At 37.5% G+C, this 19,580-nt stretch overlaps 1 protein-coding gene across 1 annotated transcript in view; it reads right to left on the reverse strand.

Annotated features, from left to right (window-relative positions):
- Positions 1–4,316: 4,316 nt before the first annotated feature.
- LOC104407208 (gamma-aminobutyric acid receptor subunit beta-1-like) overlaps positions 4,317–19,580 on the reverse strand; it is a gene marked incomplete at its 3' end in the record, with an annotated part of 54,258 nt that continues 38,994 nt past the window's right edge. Inside the window, exon 4 of the mRNA XM_010016426.1 lies at positions 4,317–4,399. Within this exon, the coding sequence (XP_010014728.1) occupies positions 4,317–4,399 (83 nt within the window). The remainder of the gene's footprint in view (positions 4,400–19,580) is intronic.

Genomic DNA, 19,580 nt, shown 5'->3' on the forward strand with positions numbered 1-19,580 from the left:
GCAGTAGGAATAAGTTTCCCCTAAAACCACTGAGGAACTCAGAGGGCCAGGTTTTGTGTGTTACAGGATTAGTGTGCTCTGGCACTGCTACAGAGCTGCGCAGTTGTGGATGCATTAGGGAGAACTGAGCTTTTGGAGGGGAAAATGTCTCTCCAGCTTGCTTGGTTTAGAAGTGGTAAAGCACCCTGGAACAGGGAGAGGACTCGCTCAGATGTCACCTTCCTGCCACCCTTTAGGGGTGGAGATCCTGCAGCTCTCACCTTGAGGGGGAGCTAGGGAGGGAGAGTGGGCTGTGTTTGAAGCAGCTTTCTGAGCTCACATCTGTGCATGGTCCAGCCACAGGCTGACCTTGGGTAAATAAGCGAGACTGAATTGAGGAAGCAGACAAGGCTTCAAAGACAAGAATGCAGGATGGTGCAGCATGCAATATTTATGAATCCAAGTGTAAAATCTGTTAACCAATATGCTTTCCAAAGGATGCTGTCCAGGGAACCACTCAGTAGCCCCAGTGTCCTTGTATGTGGGATTAGAAGAACATAAAGTTCATAAAGTTACTTTTTTTTTTTTTTAGTTGAGCTTAAAAATGGTGTGAAAAATACATGATCCATCTTGGTCATGGTCTAGTGTGTCAGCATTGGTTTAACTGTTTGGCTTTCGCTTGCTTTTTCTATTGCACAATCACCCTTGTGATTGCACCTGCGGGTGTGCACCTCCATGCTAGCCATGCATTTACATCTGCAGAAGAGTGGAGATAAGTTTAATAACTACTCCTGTTTAAATGCAGGATAGATATTTTACATGCCCATACAGACCTTTGACTTGTTTTATTATTTGCCCTTTGTCTTTTGCTCACATTCCAAATTGTGTGCATTTTCTACAGGCATTGAACACTCCTCATAAACATGTATCTTCATTTCTGAGCCGATTTGCTGTGTTTCTGCTGATCAGATCTAATTTAAAGGATGGGCTGAGGAAAGGGCCACCCACTTGGAACAAATATTTCAAACAACTAATAAAAAGGCAGGTAGAGAAGATTCTCAGCGTGAGTTCTGGTGCTTTAATTGACAAAAATGGAGCCATGCCAGTTTTCACTATCTGAAAATCAGACCTGTTACTTCTGTGTCTAGGTCAGCATATTAGTGCTTCTGGAAAATCATTCAGTTGTTAGTAAAACTGATCTAAATACTCATGAGTAGTACTGCACTCTGCCAGTTTTGACCCCTTGGCAAACTGTGAATAAATATTTTATTGATTTCTTTGGATTGGCTCAATAACTATTAATATATCAACATATATATCTTTGGAGACATGAATTTTTCATAGCAAGTGTTCAAAAGATCTGAAAAGCAATTTTCTTTTGGGGATGTGTGACTGGCTGCATGGGTGGCATTGTGTTCTCTCATCCCTGATTGTGTTAGCATTTTAATTGCTTATTCTGTCAGATGCTAATTTTGATTCTTGATGAGGTCTGAGTGGTATTACTAAGTCCATTCTCATTGAGCATTCATCCCTACAAAGCTTCATTTATGGATAAAGAGGTATGAGCCAGACAAGCGTCAGACTGGTTTCATTATTTGGGCTGCTAGCTGATAAATGCTCATGTATTTGGATCAGCTTTAGTCATGACTGGGCTGAAGACTTCAAATCAACTATCTCCCAGCAAATAAATTCAGGTATGAATTCAGTATGAAGACAACTTCAGTATGAAGTCTCCCATTTTGATTGCTGTGGTATGTATATTAATTTCTCCTCCTGAGTGGATAGAAGTTACTGAAGAAGTGTGTTATGAACCTTTATTTTGAAAATCAAGATATGACTCATTCTCCAAAAGCATCTATTGCACATCTTAGTAAGTTTAAGCCAGAAGATGAGCCAAGCAGCAACAGGCAACATCAAGAAAACTGTTTTGTGCCAAAAAAGTCAGTAAACTGCAAAGCCCAAGGGTGAACAGGACAACCATGCAGCTTATAGGAGTGGCTCCGTGGTGGACTATGAGACTCTGAAAGAGTTTTGCACTAGTAGAAAGTAACTGAGGAGATCAGTAGTGTGATGGGCAGCACTGGAAAGGGAAGTTACAACTGTCTACTGCCTCTGCTTCTCAGGAATGAGAAGAAAATGTATTCATACACAGGGATGTGGGTTTGGAGTGCTTCAGTCAACTCAGAGCAATGTGGATATGGGCAGGCTAACTGAAAGCAGGTGCAGAGGGAAAGTTAATGCATGTTGGCCTAACACAAGTATTCATTACATGCACATCGACGTGGCCCAGCTTGCCATGCTACTGCATCTGTTGAGCGGGTTTAATATGGTGCATAACCAGTATGTCCTTCCATAGGCTTCCTTGTGCCTGTCGAACAGTGAACAGAGAATAAGCTATTGTAGTGACTCAGGACTGCAGCTATTGAAGTGCTTCACAGGGAACCCTGACAACACTGTCTCCCTGCTTCTCTTTCTGATTCATTTTTGAATCTCTAAAGAAATAAATGGGCAGGTTCTGTTCAGACAATGTTCTCTAGTAATAGTTTTCATTAAGCCGACTACTGAATGTTTACTTGATTAAAATCTTTTGCTGGTGGAATAAAAGGTTTGTTGTTCTCAACCTGGCAAACAATCTCTAAAATCACTATAAAATGACATCCCAGGAAAAGCACCAAAAGCAAATAATTCTTGGGAAAACATTTCAAGTTTCTTACCAAAGAATTTAAAATCTAAATGTAAAGCTGAAACTCCACTGACTTATATTAAGGCCGATATTGGTTATGTACTTACAAGAAAACAAAATACTTCATTATGGAAAGTAATTTTGAAGGTATGCTTTAAATAAGACATCTTTCTGCTGCCGTCAACTAGAAATTACAAACAAGTATACACACTGGACTGAGAGCCCATCTTGTCTCTCATCAGTGCTTCAGACTGACTGTATGCTTTTTCAGTGCCTGATAATCACCACCTCACAGATACGTTGAGATATATTACATTTATGTATGTACAAGTGATGAAAACCTCTGCACTACAGAATAAACTGAAATTTTTCCCAGCTGCATTTTCTAAGATTCAAAGTGACTTTGTCTTTGCTTAGACTTGCTTATTTTATATTTGTGCTACAATGCTATTAAATGTCTTATACATGAATATTCCACTGTTTTGACACTGTGAAGATGTTTTTGTCAAATCTAAGCAACTGAAGACTAATGGAATCCTTTTGAAAATTGATGCTGTGAGCTTTTGGGGAACTTAACCTCTTTTATCCACAGCAAAGTCTTATGAGTTTCTGCAGAATAGAAACTGTACTTATGGGACTTGTGAGAACTTTCAGTTCCTTGAATGGGATGTGCTACAAACAATGAAAACATCATTTTTGTTGATGACATAAATAGTAGGAAATTATTTTGGTTAATCCTGGATCAGCTTGTTTCTCTATTTGTTTAACACTCCAAACTACCCATCAAAGCAGAGGTTCAAATGCTATTTTTTTCTCTCTCTTCTGTAAATTAAACCAAACTTCTGTGTTTGGAGAAATCTGTAAATCTGCTAATCCTTCCTCATACTTTAGAGAGAAATATTATTACAAAAAAAGATTGTTTAACTCTATCAGTGCAACAGTTGTAACGTGCAAAATGGAAATTCCTAGAAAAGTGATGCATTATTTTGCCTTGGACTCTATGTAGTCTTAACCAGATTGTTCAGAAAGTGCTCTGTTGTCAGTGGCAGCAGCTGGTTTGACCAATGACACAATAAAAACCCTCTTCAGAAACTTTGATAGGCATTTCACTAAATGCTAGCATTATAAAAGATATAAAGACTATGTTAATGACACCTTGATCCCGTGCTCATGGAAGACAATGACAAAGCTCTCACTGACCATGGTGCTGAAGGATGAAGTTGTTTCCTTTTATAACCTCCAAGTGTTTTGGTAAGAGCAATTGATCAATCCTGCCACCACTGTGTCGGGTAGCTCTTAATTTTGATGTTAGATATGAATGAACTGAGGTGAAATAATTAATTCAGGTTCTGTGGTGATTATGCACTGAAGATGGACAGTGCTCAGTTGCTATTCTCTGATCTAATCATCAAGAAATACTCTTCTCCCTTCCCTGACAAAAGATTTTGAAAGACATCTCGCAATCTTGGATGAACCAATATTATGAATTAAAGATATTTTGGCTTATGTATTATGGAAATATATTGGGTATGTTCAGCGTGCAAGCTCACTGGACACACAGTATTTGAATAACTTGTTCCTGTTTTGCCTAAACTGTGAATGTCTTTCAATCCACAGCTGTCATTTGGCCAACCCTCTCCCTCCAGTAACTTACAACTTTCAATTTCTAGTGTGCAATTTTGTTCATCCAGAGGATATCTGCGTAGATCCATCATGCAAGCAGCTGTTGTTGTGATCCTGAAAGAGGAGGGTGAAAAAAAAAATGAGATTTGAAACCACCTTTTATTTATTCGAGAAGGCAAAATTTTCTATGGTGGCTTTTCTGTTTGTTTGAATACAGAATGGATATGCACATGGATTCCTGGCACTCAGGCTTTACATAGCGTGTAAAACATGATTAAGTAATTTATGCAGCACTATATACTGATTACAGTATAAAGAGTCAGGGGATATGCTGAATACCATAGAGCAGAATTTTGACTGAAAACTTTATGTGCAAAAGTGTTCAGTGTTTTGAAGAACATTTAGTGAAATTTCTACTTGGACATTTTATTTTTGATGTCCTCAGTTCAGATATCTTCAAGCTGTTTTGCAAAATATTTTATTTATAACTAGGGCTGCTGATAGCCTTCTTTGTTAATTTTGTTGTCACCTACTGCTCTTTCAATTTTGTTTGATTGGTAGGTGCATTTTCATTCATACTGTGGAAATATTGGTAATATCTGATTGATTATTTTTATGATTTCATAAACAGTTTATCATTAACTGTGATAATTGAACATTACCTCTTAAAAATGGCAGGATGCTATCAAACACTTGTGAAATACAATATTATATGGTGGTTACTTAATGAATATTGAGAGTCGCTACGATGTAGGCTGGATCTTACAGATCTTTGCTCCTTCTAGAGGGCATGTGAGCTGATATTCAGTCCCTGAAGATATTCTTCATAGCCTAAGCCTTTTTACAGGCAGTTCCTCTCCTTCTGTTACACTGTAAATCACAGAGCATCCAAGCAAATACTTGCTGGTAAGCCTGTAACCCTTGGTAGAAAGGTGAAGTGTCTATGTGAGGACAGGCGTCAAATTATAGATTCTTTTAAAGATCCAATTAAGACACTCACAGTGGTGCTTTCAGACTCAAAACAGTGTGTTATCACCTGCATTTGCTTTTTTTTTTTTTTTTTGATAGATGTGTTCTTAAATCCTTATAAAACTTCTGAACTTGTGAATGGGAAAACTTGGCTTGTAATTTTATTGGTCTTTCTCCCCCCAGCAATTTCTACTTCAGGAAGGCAGATAACCTATTTTCTTGATCTGGATTTGGTCCTATTGCTCCAGTTCCATGACAATTAATGCCTCGGGAATGCATCTATAAATTTTACTTTTGATGTGCTAAGAGCCAAGCACACTTACATCTGTATTGGCATCATAATGCTTGCTGTCACAGAGCTGACATAATTAAAAGAAAAAAAAAATGCCACATGCTTCATTACTGTGACATTCTTCACATTATCCTAGGTCTACAAAATCCTTCTGTCTACCTGCATATAAGGAACATTTAGCAAGTCCATGCAACTACTCTAAAATACTGTCAAGTACCATGGAAATGGTATATTTATGCTTTTCCTTTAGGCTAATTTGCATGTGTCTTAACAGGTTTTGCATTTGTCATAGAAAAGGTTGGGGGCTTCATTTAATTTAGCCATGAACCAAATATTACCTTACTGAGAAGCACTGAAAAGATGTAATCATTTGTCAGATGCCTACCTAGGAATGCGTAAGGTCATACCTAACAGTATACTAACAGTCACAGTTAAATGCTTTTAAATGAAGATTTCATAGAGCAGTGTTTTGTTCCCAATAAATAAGTTGGCCTTTATGGTAATTTAGTTCATCTATATCAACCAGATTTATACGAGTGTGTCCAGAAGTAGAAGCTGACATAGTGTTTCCTAGACCATGGAGTTACAGTGGCCAGCTATTTCCCAAAAGCCAGCATATCTGTACTGCTGACTTCTGCAGTTTTGCATATCCCACATAAGCTATATAAGAAATCATAATTTGTTACACTTTATAACATCAGTGCAAATTATTTGTGCAGCAGTAAATTATGCAGTTGTTGCATATCTGACATCTAAATATTCTACATAATTATTTTTTCCAATAATTCTGACAACTGTATTGTCTTTTTTCTATTTGTGCAGTTTTTGGTGCACTGGTTGTTTTGGTGTGTCTGATCACTACTATAATTAAGAACAAAAATTAATGTATGCGTGACTAAGACACTGTATTGCTATTTGGGGGTGAGGTCTGGAAGTAAGTGTTTGGAGTATGCAGAAGAAAGATAATAAACCTCTCGTATTGATTTCTGGTTGCAGTAAGTGATCCAAATCTGCCTAGCTTGTTGATTGGTAATTTCTCATCCTTCATCCTTGTTAAATCACTCCTTGCCTCTATGTTACAAGGAAAGGTAAAACAGAAGCACTTGATCTATGTTCTCTGCTTCCCTTAGCTTTGTTTTGCATTCCCTATAGGGCCTGTAAGGCAGTCCCTGTACTTTGATGCCAGTCTACATACCTTGGGGAAAGTCAAAGGTGGTGGCAGTGAGCAGCTTTCCACCTCATGACTCATTTAACCCCTTAGCAGCAGTCCTGAATGCTACTGTGGCTCTCTGCTGCAATAGCAAGCAGTTGCTTTCAGGAAAGAGGGGAATGACATGGTTTTAGCTGAAGTTTGCAGAGATGAGAGCTGCACAATACTAGATGGGAAAGACAACTGGAGACTACTGTCTAGCAGGCAGTGGAGGGTGGCTGTCAAGAAGCTTGAAGTTTGTGGCTTCCAGCAGCAGGAGAAAGAATCCTGCTTCACTTGTAGACCCACAACTTTGGAAGTGGTACAGTGTCCTGGATAGGGGGGATGATGAGCAACATTTGCCCAAAAATTTTTCTAGAGCCCCCTGAGCCTGACCTGTGTCCAGTGCGAATGGGAAAAGGCAGGCGGGAGGGAAGGAAGTCACCAAACTACTAACACAGCGTGATGCCTTCTAAAGCTGGAGGTGCTTAAACTTTATTGGGAATCAGTTTTTGTTGAAAACTGCTACTTGCAATTGCAGCAGGAGTGCTTCAGGACCCGTCAACATTCATTACCTGTAGTTCATAAATCTGCCTTTTGAGCATTTCTTTCTCCCTCATGATAGATCTCAGCTGTGTAAAATTTTTAATGGCATTATGCTCTGCATAACCACAAAAGTTGTTTAAGGACATAAATTAAACTCAGATTGTTGTCTCAACTGAAAAAAAAATAAATCAGGTCTTTTATTATAAATAGAATAAAATCCCAAACCTGATACTGGCTGCACTCTCTCAGTGGAGAAAATAACTGTTGGCTTGCACACGCACCAGGAGCTTAAAAATGAAGACATTCAAATGCAGAATACATCAAAGGCTGTAATGGTAGGAAGGGGAATGCAATAGTCTGAAGATAGGGCAAAGCTGCAATAAATCTGTGTTCAGGAGGATTAGTCCTGAAAGTCCCTGGGCACAAGCAGTTTGTGGAAATGGTGAAATATCATGAGGCTCTGTAAAAGTTTAAGTGGAGGACTAATCCGACACTTGAAGCAGAGTTATATATGTCTCAGAGTAGGATATGCTTCTTCCAGGCTTTCCATTCTTAAAATATGCTTTAAGTTCCAGTGTTGCAGCTAATTTGTTTTGTTTGTACAGTGTCTTTTATCCTGTGATCCTTACATTCTTTAGATTCTTTTGAATCTAATATACAATTCACAAAAATTAAGAAAAAAATTAAACAAATGATAAAAATGGGATTATACAAAGAAGACAAGCAGTTTGGTGGAAATATATCATTATGGTACTTAATTTGCTTCATGTCAGTACTCAGACATACTGGAATGGAGTATACTGGAAGTCTGCATTGCTAACAGGCAAGATAAATAACATTTGCAATAAAGCAAAATTAACTGGTTTTGTTTTTTGTTTTTTTGTTATATTTGGCTTGGAGTTCAAGTTATCTGATCCACTGCTTAGATTTCATTTTTATGTCTGACTTGCTGAATACTGTATTCTTACTATATAGTCAAGTTATTTTTAGCCAAATATTATATGACAGAAAACATTAATCTCCAGTAGGTACAAAACTGACGTCCTTAGGTAATACTGTCAAATCCCTGCAGGGCAGCAGGTCTTATAGGAATGAATGGTGAAGAATATTTTGGGTTAAGTCATCAGTGAGCAGTTAAAGTAAGTTCAGAATGAATGTGGGAAGTGGAGTTATGGTTCAGTACTGAGAGCATTTCATCAAAATGCTGTCAAAAAGCCATGCCTCAATTCTTGAAGTAGAAACAGAAGCAATGTTTAAGACAGCAATGACAACTAAATGTGGAGATGATCAGAGCTAAACAATGCAAATTCTGTTGTGAAATGTTCCCTTCATTTGGAGGACAGGTATCAAATTTTAATATGTTCATTCTTTTTTCTCTCAGTCAACACAGCATAAATTATGAATGTATATGAAGTTATGAAATGAGATGGACTTTTTTAATGTCCTTAAAGCAAAATAAAATCTCAAATCAAATAATAACCATGCTTTTCTTAACCACTGAAGGGCTGGAAACTCTATTACACACTGGAATTAGATTTACATATCCCAGGTAAAACACTGATTTTATGAAATCAGTGTTAATTTAACTTCAGTGGTATCAGGGAACTTAATTCCATAGCAACTGTTTGACATCAGAACCCAGTCCCATGGTGTAACTTGCATATTTTTTTCTGGAACTTGGAAGAACCTTGATGTTTGAGATTTAATGGGATGTCTTGTAGGGAGAGTTATTGAAGGAATAGAGGAAGGCATTAAAAATGCACACTTGAAGGCAGAAAAAAATGTTCATTTAGTTGGCAAATTTTTTTTCTCTGTTCATGCCATGATAAGTTTTACAGTTGTCAGGCCTGGTAACATTGTAAATTTCCAAGCAAAGTCTGAGTGCTTGACCCTGGCAGAAAAAGTCAGCTCTGAACCTGCAAACATGCTCAACTTGTAGTGCTTGAAAGAGACAACTCACAGGATGTACAGTTGAGCATTAGCATTATTTGAGTTGGTAGTGTGCATATTATATAATGTAGCATACACTTGAGAAATCTGTGTTCGACAGTCTGTGTATTGCTTGTCTGGTCAAATTCTATTAAAAAGAAGTTGCAAGTGTTAGTAAAATTGGGAAGGGCCAATAGGTGAATAAATAATAACATTTTCACAGTTCTCAGTAGAAGTTGAGAGAAAAATGGAATATTGGGTCCTAAGCCAGATACAGTAAAAAATTTAGGTGCTTAGTTTTAGATATGAGTACATTAGCATGTGGAAAACATTTTTTTTAGATTGGAAATTGTTATAATTTAGCTATTAAAATTCTATTTCAGCTATTTTTAAAATTTGGGGTTTTTTTTGCTGTTATTTTTATTTTTTTTTTTTTTTTAATATCTTTGACTCTAGGGAGGCAAGCTGTCAACTCCTAGGTTGCTGCTGGGGACTACATATTTTGGGATAACACTCAAGTTTATGAGGAAAGCTTTTGTATGGATTTAGGTTGGCAAGTACAAGACACATTTCCCTTTAATCTTGCTCAGAGAAACAGTAGAGTTGCATAAGCATGAAAAAATAAAAAGTGTCTTGAGGAAGACGTGTACAGAGAAATATAATGTTCAAAGAGATCTCAAAAGCTGTAAGCAGTTGAGAACAGGGTCTTGCTCAAGAAGGGCCCAACAACCTCTATTATATTGGGTAAAGTGACCCGTTCTACTTAAGTCACAAAGATGAGGCCGGGAAAAACGTGTCAGGTTGGTTTAACATGGATCATTTCATCAATTAGGCTCACTGCTGGGCCCCAAAGATGGCACCACTTCTGAAGAGAGTATTGATGATAAAGAACTGATGAAGGCAGTGCTCACACACAATGAATTTTGTCATGTTATTTCATTGTCAGTGTTATGCACCAGTGAATTGCCAAGGTCAACCCATTGCTGGTAAGCTGCTTGAGCTTTGTTTCAGACAGAAGTCCTGGAAGAGTCAAAATGCTATTATTAAATAATCTTTCTGTCAATCGTGGTAGTACAGTCTAATCCTGTGGGGTATGCTCAGTATGTCTTAGGCATCTTTAGTGTGTATGGTAATAAGTATTTTTAAAAGCCTGAATCACTGGATCATGTAGACAGAGAGATAAGATGTGGATAAATCTGAAATATCTGGAAAAAAAAATAATCAAAATTCCTTAGTTCTTTTTTAGATATACACAGTGGAAAGATGTGCTAAATTAAAAAGGAGAGCTCTTGGACTTGTGCATTGTGGATTCATTTATGCCTTTGTAAGCAAGCTTATGATTGTGACAGACTGAGCCACTGGCATTTTGTGCTGAGTTGGAGCAGGTGTAAATAACTAATACATGCTACAAAACACAAGAGTTGCAGCACTGTATCTTTAACTCTGGCAATTCCAGCGATTCAGGATGAGTGAACTATTAAACACTATAGTATGAGATTCAGCTTTGTGCTACCATCTATTCAAGTGTAAATATTCTTTTGCTGAATATTTACTGAACTGTTTGAACTGACTTTGAACTTAAAACCTGTTACCCATCTGCTGTTCATTCCTTTTTACTCTCTTACATGTTGTATTTACTGTATTTGTTATTTTTATTTATTTTGGTTTATAATGGTGAAGGTCTGTTTGCTGGAAAAGGTCACTTCTATTCTTCCTTTAAGGATCCCAGGTTCAATAATTTCTTGAAGCTCTTTGAAGCTTACAGGTTTTCTGGAGAAGGCTTTCAGCTGTAGTACTTTATGATTATGGTGTTGTGTGCTGCCTAAGAACGGCCTGGGTACTTCACCAGCAATGCCACCCTGAGCCCAGTGGCTGCTGCATGCTGGTTGGTGCAGGTGGGCCAGGCTATGGCATGTCAGGTGTCAAGGTGAGAACCTAAAGGGAAGGATTCGTGACACTCCTTCATTGTCTGCATTATGTTCATTTCAAGTTTATTCAGTGACCCCCATTGAAATCTATCACTGTGCTGTAACGTTCAGTGTATTTTAAAATCTCATTTGGGCTAGCAGCTGGTGATACGAAGGTAAGTTGTTGAGTCAGTAAAAGAAAGCAGAGTATATTAAAAACACTAGCTTAACGGATATTGGGATATTGGGGGGTTGAACGATGACCTTTAAAGGTCCCTTCCAACCCAAACTATTCTATGATTCTATATTCATCCCTGACCATGAGGGGGTTCACAATGAACCCGATCTTTGAATGCAGAGACCTGCAAAGTGCCTACTGCTGCAAAGCATAACCTAGCACAATAACATCCACTTGTCAAGATCTAGGAATAGAAAAAAAATCACTAAAATGTTATAATGTAACTTCTTAAATATTCACCAAAAGCTCTCTTTCTTTGGTGCTTGTAAGCCAAATTTCAGTGCAATGAGAATTTTTACTGCACAGCTATGAACCCATGAAAATAAATTTCATAATATAAATCCAAAGAGAACTATAATTATACTAGGGCAAACAAGATACTTCAATAAAAAGTGCCTGAGAGCTGGAGCTGAAATTTACTGCAAAAAGTAATTTAGCTTGACAGTGCAAGTATGTTGCAAGCCAAAAGAAAAACCAAGTGAGCTAGATGGGAAGTGCTTAGCATAAAGGAAGGTCCAAGACGGAAGTAAAGTCAGATAACTAGGTTTTAAAATTTAAAAAATGGTGCTAAATTTGTAACTCTTTCAGTATCTCTATACAAACCTTCTAAAAGTGACTAAATGCAGGAAGTCTGATGTTACTACTGAAATTTCTAGCTGCAAGTGATATCCACAGACTGAAATATCCTACTCAGGAGGGAATAGAGGTTTCCTAGGTGGTAACGGTGATGTCAGTGTCATTTGGTATCTTCATCTTTTGGGTTGTTTGTTTTGTTATTGTTTATTCCATAAAACCAGACACCAAGCTATGTATTGTGTGTGCGTGAAAGACATGCACATGTTGAGATGTCTCCCCCTTCTCTGGAAGGAGTCTAGGCAGTATCATCCACGCACAGTCTGGTTTGTAATTGGAAGGCTTTGGGATGTGCTTTATCATAATCAGTGGTGAAGAACAGATTGTTTCTGGGATCAGACATACTTCATATTGACCCATTGCTGTCTATCTTCCCTGTAACCAAAGATCTTCCTGGATTTTGGAAGCAGGGGTGAGGCTGGAAGAGTGCTGTCATTTCCCTGTAGGTGCTGTGTGACTCTTCAGGAACTGGCGTTTCTCATGTAGCTACTACATGTCAATATTACCCATATTGGTGCATGTCAAACAGAAGCCTGCAGTCATGGGAGGGAAGCAAGGATCAGACCAATTTCTTGCTTTCATATTTCTTGCCTTCTTTTCATGCCTGGCCTGTTGGATTTTCCAAGATGGGGGAGTCTGCTCCTTTTCCAGTGGTTGTAGCTTTACCTATGCACTGGAAAAATGGGCCAAAACAGTGGCTTCAGTATAAAAATCTTGGTGAGAGACATAGAGATCTAGTGGCTTTAGATGAAGAGAATTATTTTGAGCATGATATGTCCTCTGACTCCCTGTTATGCTGTATTACTAATTTACTATTAGTAAATGCACAGGTTTTCTGCCCTTACTATTGGTTCACACCACCTGTGTGGACCAGCAGAAAGGGCAGGGCTCTGAGAGAGTAATTGGGAGCACTTGTTGGGGGTTGGGGTGTATTCCTGCCTCTTTGTGTTGGATGTGTCTGGCTCTATGTCTATCTTCTTCTGGAATCCAGACCTAAGAGGGGAGCTGACTTAAAAAATTATGGCAGAGAGGGTAGGTAAGTGCTGAACTTCTGTGGTTTTTGTGGAAATGGGTGCCTGACCAGTCCAGGTGTCTATTATATGTTAGGCTCTTTGCTGATGAGATGTAGATGAGCCCTGTTTTAGCAACGAGGAAGAGGAGTATAATAACTAATCAATTACAGAGAAATTTAACCTGAGATTTTTAGGTCTTAGTGGTTCCATGTTGTTTAAAGCTACAGTTCCTGCTCCTAGGAGAATGCAGTAAAGAGGGAAAGCAGGATTTTCTGTAGGGGGTCCTGTGGAGAAAAGAAGGAAAAGTAAGAGGCAGGAGGAACCCTGATGCAAAAGAAAAGAGTCTTCCACTTGAATCTGTGGTTAGTTTTATGGTCACATTTCTTTATAACGGGCTCACCTACAAAATCTATTAATGGCATGTATCACCTAGGAAAGATTGCAATACCAGCAGGAAATGGCTTCTTACAATATGGCATTGTAATACTTCATGTTTGTAACTGACTGTAAGACCTAATACTCACTAAAATATGATTTCACAACTTGCAGAGAAAATCTTAAATTACCAAGCCTTTACAGACCATTCAAGTGATTCTTATTATAAAGTGTGATTGATTTCTGAAGGTTTTCTCAGATCTCTTGTATTTAATGTTTTCTATGTTCTCCCATCCTGGCCAGAGAGTAAGCACACTTCATTTGATCCAGATAGGTAGTTGAATGTGAAAGCTAATAATTCCAGTCAGCAAAGCTGGCAGCATAATTATGTCTTGAAACATATGTTGTGAGGAAATGTGAATGCATCTGAAGCTGAGCTTCTGTGGTTAATCTACCATGTGCAGTGACTAATTTTAGTGCAGAACTGAAAGTAAAACGAAACTCTTGCACTAGGACCTTAATGAGAGGATCTTTGCCAAAATATTGACCCTGCCAGCAGAGTAAAGTGTGAACACAGAAATTAGATTGCCTTTTTGCACACCCATAACTTGGGAGGAATGCTGATGTGATTTTTGTGTAGGAAACTGATTATGCCCTGTCACTGGATCTTGATTGGAAAACAAGATAGAGAAGAAATGAACATTTTCATAGCATGAGGCCCAAGATTGATTCTATGACAATGAATCAGTTTAAGGTGTGTATTACTTCACAGAGATTTCTAGTTACAACATCTTATTAATTCCCATAACTTTTTGAATAAGCATAAATTAATTATAACATTCAAATAAACTCTGGACAGTAGGGTGTTTCTGTTATTCCAATACAACTTTTCTGTAGTAGTTATGCCTTATTTTTCTTTGTGAATTGTGCAGTTGAGCCAGTTAAACATAGGAATCAAAGTTGTACCCTGTTATTCATTTTAATCGGAAAACAAGTGGGAAAGGAAGGATCTTTGGGCCATTGTTTATAATACTGCAACTACTGCCTCATAATTTTTTTTTCATAACCTGATCAACATGTTTCTTAAGAACTTGGGAATAGTGGGGCAAACTATTAAATAGCAAGTTTTTGGGGAACCACTTTTTTCTCATAGCCCTCTGGTTTGCAGTCTGAATTGATTTATGGCTGGTGTGTACCCCTTTGCCTTTGAGATAGTATTGTCCTGTGGCTTAAACAGCGCTTTTCCCTAATGTTTTTCCCCTTTCTGGACAAATACATCTCCTATCAGTACTACTGCTGCTGAAAAAAACTCCTCTGTCCTTGTTGAGTAGACGCATGTCCTTTCCCAGCTGCATCAGCACTAGATGAAGAGGTTACCATCTTCTAATTTATCCCTGTTCCCTGAAAATTAAAATCCATTATTATCTACCAGCAGAGCTACTGATGTGGAAACACCTCACCTTGAATAGTCTTTGTGAATCTGTTTTTGTTGGCTGGTAGTTACATTGGGTAAGGTGGTAACTAGCTCATAGTGACCAAAATAGATTAGGAAGTGTTCACCAAAGTAACCTTAGATAGCATCTGTGAGAAAGCTGTAATCTCTAGCAGAGAAATGGTGATGGGAGTAGACTGGGGGAGATCTTAAACCAGCACAGGATAGTTTAGGAGAGAATGTAAGTGTACATATGTGGGCTTGTCTGTGTGAATTTAATTTGAGGTTGTCCTTTTCACCCAGTTCAGCTGGGCTTGCATAAGATGGAGCACGTTGACAAGCCCCAGAGAGTGAGAAGCTTAATTATACTTAGAGCATTTAGTTTCTCCTGACTGCCAGCACTGATGAGTCATATGCAGATTTCTTTGAAAAGAAAACTGGGTTTTTGCCAATGAGATATTTTTGTCCTAAAGGATCTCTTAACTAAACTCAATATTGATAATTTTGAACTGGTGTGGTATGGATATTTTGTATTTGAATGTGGTGGTGGTGGTGGGGGAATATTTTCACTGCTTTTGTCTTTCAGTAGTGGTAGTTGTTTTACAAGGTGGGTAGCAGTTGTGTATGCCAAAAATCTTTCATGGGAAAGAAAAAAGTACAAAAATTGTAAGCAGTTCTAGAGCAGTATATGTATTTGCTTGTTTAACTCTATTTGTATTTTAATAGGAGAGAGAGCAACTTGCTCCATTGATGTTTTGTCCAGTTTTATTTGGTTTGAGACTTATATTAAAAATGAAGCTTCTTTTTAATTGCAATTAATGATACCTAGTGCTCTTTTATATTCACTGAATGCTGTGTGCACCAGTGATCCAGCAGACTGATATGTAGTTGTATAGCATCTTGAATGCACATCTGTCACTGCTCCTCTGTAACCTGAACATCCCTCATAAACAGAGCACATGGCTTGTTATAAAGTGTTATTGCATGAACTAAATGTATATTTCATAATTTAAAGAAATGTGTATGTCCTATAGATAATATACTTCTATAAATGCTTTCCCCGTATCTCGGAAGACCATATTTTGTCTATTCGCTTTTTTTCTCTAATTATTTAAATTTTATTTTTATTCCAAAGCATGCACATTACTTTTAAAAGTTTCATAGCAAGATTGTCTGGTCACCCAAGTTAGGTACTCAAATCCACTAGCTATTCTAATTTCTCCTTGGCGCAGCACATTTTTCAAATGGATGCAATACAGGACACTCAGAGAGGTGGACCTGTTTAAGTAGGAGAGTAAAAGCTCTGAGTACTTAAAGTTCAGGTTGCCCACTCCATGCCTTAATATGCAGCATAGACATACTGTTTGATAGTTAGCATTCTGTAGGGCTGGCAGGTTGTAATTAAGACTGTGCTAATTTGTATCTGAAATTCAAGAAGAAGTATGAATGGAATCTCATGATACCTTACATACTCATTTTGACTATAGAGCTACATTTAAGGTACTCATCTAGAAAGGCTGGCTAGACAACAGTTGATTTTTCACTAAAATTAAAAATGTTAGCTGTGTTCTGAATGGTGGTGCAAATACTTTTAGCAAGATACATTTCACATGCGCTTGTGAAATGTGAGGAAGCTGGATGTTCTGTGAAGGTGGGGACGTACTAGCTATTGGCTCTTCCAGCAGAGATCATAAAAGCCTTGATGAAAAAAACAAAATAAGCAATTTTGTGAACCAAAGCCATTAGCTGAATGAGTTCAAGACTTGGTTTCCTCAGCTCCTTAGACATCAGGACAGATAAATATTATGTACTTCTGAGAGTTTCTTTGCTGAGGCTCTGCTGTTGAGCTATGGCAGGCCTTCTTACCACCTTTTACCTCCTACCTCGATAAGCTTTAATGTTCTGCAAGCTTGGAGTCTGCAGGCTTTTGTTCTCTCCAAGAAACATCTGCATTTATTTCTACAAATAGTAGACATGTAATTTCTCACACTCAGTGTCTGTTGTGCCCGTTTCTTCCATCTTTAGCTTTAAGAGCATGGTATTACTCTGTTTAATGCTTCTGTGCCTTTATTTATGCAGTGCTCATGAGGACAGAATAAGCAAAAATCTCCTTAAATGATAGAGATATTTTTTACCATAATGTTAAAATACTGAATTGAGATTGAAGCTTATACAAACAGATTTATTTTCTGCTCAAGTTGTCTGACTCATTAAGGAGAATTTTCAGATAAAATCAGGTTGTTTAGGATGTTTAATTCTCACTTTGGGTTGTTTTGTCACAACCTTGCTGTTTTGCCTGGCTTCTTGGAGCCTCAAGAGGTGGTTGGGTAATTTTACTTGGTTTTTGTTAGTTGTTTTTTCTTGTGGGACAAAAGCGAAATAGAGTAAGATGCTGCTGCTTGACTCCTGTATTGAATTTTCTTCTGCATTTTGTAGTTCAGAAGCTTTTCCCTGAAATGTTTTAATGATGGAAGCCATAATAAATTACATGTGCATTTTTTCATCAAGATGCTAATGAAAATGTTGAAAGCATGAAAGACATCATGCCAACCTGTAATCTTTTGGAACTAACTCTCATCCTTCCACTTTCCATCATCTATAAATTTTTTGCTAGTATTCTCATGTTTAGTAGCTAAATAACATGTTATTGATAAAGCTTAGTATTCGGGTAAGCCTAAAGAAAAGGCGCTCTAATAATCTACAGCTTTGATGACTGCTTAGTGGATTACCATGAACTCCAGATTTTCAAGGAGCAAGATGTCTTACTTCAGAGATCAGTGTTTCCTCTCTTACCCCCAGCAGATACAAATGCAAAATAAATATGTAATTTATAGGGGAAAGAAATTACACTCTGGGTTTATTCCTTTTTTTTCTTTTTTCTTTCTTTTTTTTTGTTTTGTTTTAAAATCATCTGAGTGTGAGTTCCGTGGATGGATATGTTTAATGCTGCTTGCCCTTTTTTTGCCTACTCCTATGGGCTGTAAATGGTTCACTATAGGAGCTATCACACTGTATTCAAATTCCACACTGGTTACCCAGTAATTTCATAGAATGTTTTCTTTTCCTTGAATGGACACTTTTTTTTTTTTGTATTGAAGGAAGGAGCTGAGAACCTTTCCAGGAGAGGGATCCAAAAATGGGTTTGGAAATGTTGTATTTTAAATTTTATATATTGCAGCTTCTACTAGTTTAATACATTTTTCCAAGTCTAATTTAAGGCTCCTTTAGAAGGAGGAATATTTACATATAGATTTTATTTTTTGTTACATTTACACAAAATCAGTGCATGCCTGGAATAGTGGGAAGAACTATAATAAGCTTTTTTTTTTTCCTTTGATTTATCAACTCCTTTTGCTATGGCCAGGGCTGTCTCTTTGAGTATGCTAATAGCTCTTCAATTTGGCAAATAATACCTTGCTTATACTGATAAAATTTAATACAGGTGACTGAGTATGGCAGAAGATCGAGTTATTCTCCATGAGAGTGAAAATTCATGGACAGTGCTGTGAGGTATTCAAGCAGCTTTACTTATAATTTTGTGGGTGTGTAGACCTTTGAATTTTTTTCAAGAAAATGCTTTGATATTTTCACTGGATTCTTTAAAATAAACCTGACATTTTGCCATTAAGAAATAATAGAAAAAGAAAATTAGAAATGGAATAAAAGATCACTAGTGAATGAAAGCTCATATATATATCAAACAGCCATCAGGTCAGTGCACATAAAAGATAGAAACTCTTATTGCTGTTGAGAAAATATTTCCAGTGAAACAGGCATTCCACCACTGACATCTCAATCTTGGGCTTATAAGAAGACCTACAAAACATCCTCAAAGATGTATCTGGAAACTAAGCTTTATGGCTGTACCATTCATAATAGGAAGAGTGAAATGATACAGGTACAAAATACCTGTGAAAAAAGCTGCTGTTTATGACCCCAGGTAGTTGAATTGCACAGAGCTCTGAACTTGGTTCAGGTCTGTACTTGGTGGAACAGAGGACGCAGCAACTGCAGTATTGGTTAAATATTTTATATTGGTTTTGTTACAAAAGACCATACTGATGGATCTGTGAATTTAGAGCAATTGTTCTAACGTGTTCTTTACCTGAAATTCGTTACTTTAGTTTGACCTAAAGGGGAGCTTGTGTGCCTGAAATCTTGTCTATTTTTTTGCAGTTAAATCGGGTGGTGCAGTAAAAATACTATTCTTCCATAAAAGAGGTTAACGCTGGCATTTTTCTTTTCCTGCACTCCTGAAAGTGTTTTAGTAAGGTTTGGTTTTGTTCTGACTTTGCTGTTGTTGCTTATTGGAGTTGTTTTTGTTAATCAAACTGTATAAATCTAATTTTGTTTACAGCATCTTTAATGATAGCCACACAGATCATCTATTGGTTTAGAACCTTTATATTTAACACACAGGCTGTCTGCTTGAATCCTCATGCATTTCCCAGAATTAGGAATATTTTAAAATATTTTAAGAACTTAACTTATGCCAAATATTTGTTATGCAGAGGAAAATTATTTTTCTCCTGTGTAGTCATTTTCTTACGAGAAATTAAGCATTCAGTCACTTTAATGTTGATAATATACCATATGTAGAGTAACTACTGAAACACCTGTGACATACCTTCAAAGCAAATCTCTTCTCTTTGCTTCTTTTCTAAAGGCAATCCCAGCAGGGGGCTCCCAGGTAACACTGAGAAATCTACTGCTCAATGAACACCAGTTGCCCACACTGGATGATAGTTGTGTACTTTAAAACTTGCTAGAAT

The sequence above is a fragment of the Nestor notabilis genome, unplaced genomic scaffold, assembly GCF_000696875.1.
Source record: "Nestor notabilis isolate BGI_N333 unplaced genomic scaffold, ASM69687v1 scaffold14226, whole genome shotgun sequence".
Lineage (NCBI taxonomy): Eukaryota > Metazoa > Chordata > Aves > Psittaciformes > Psittacidae > Nestor > Nestor notabilis.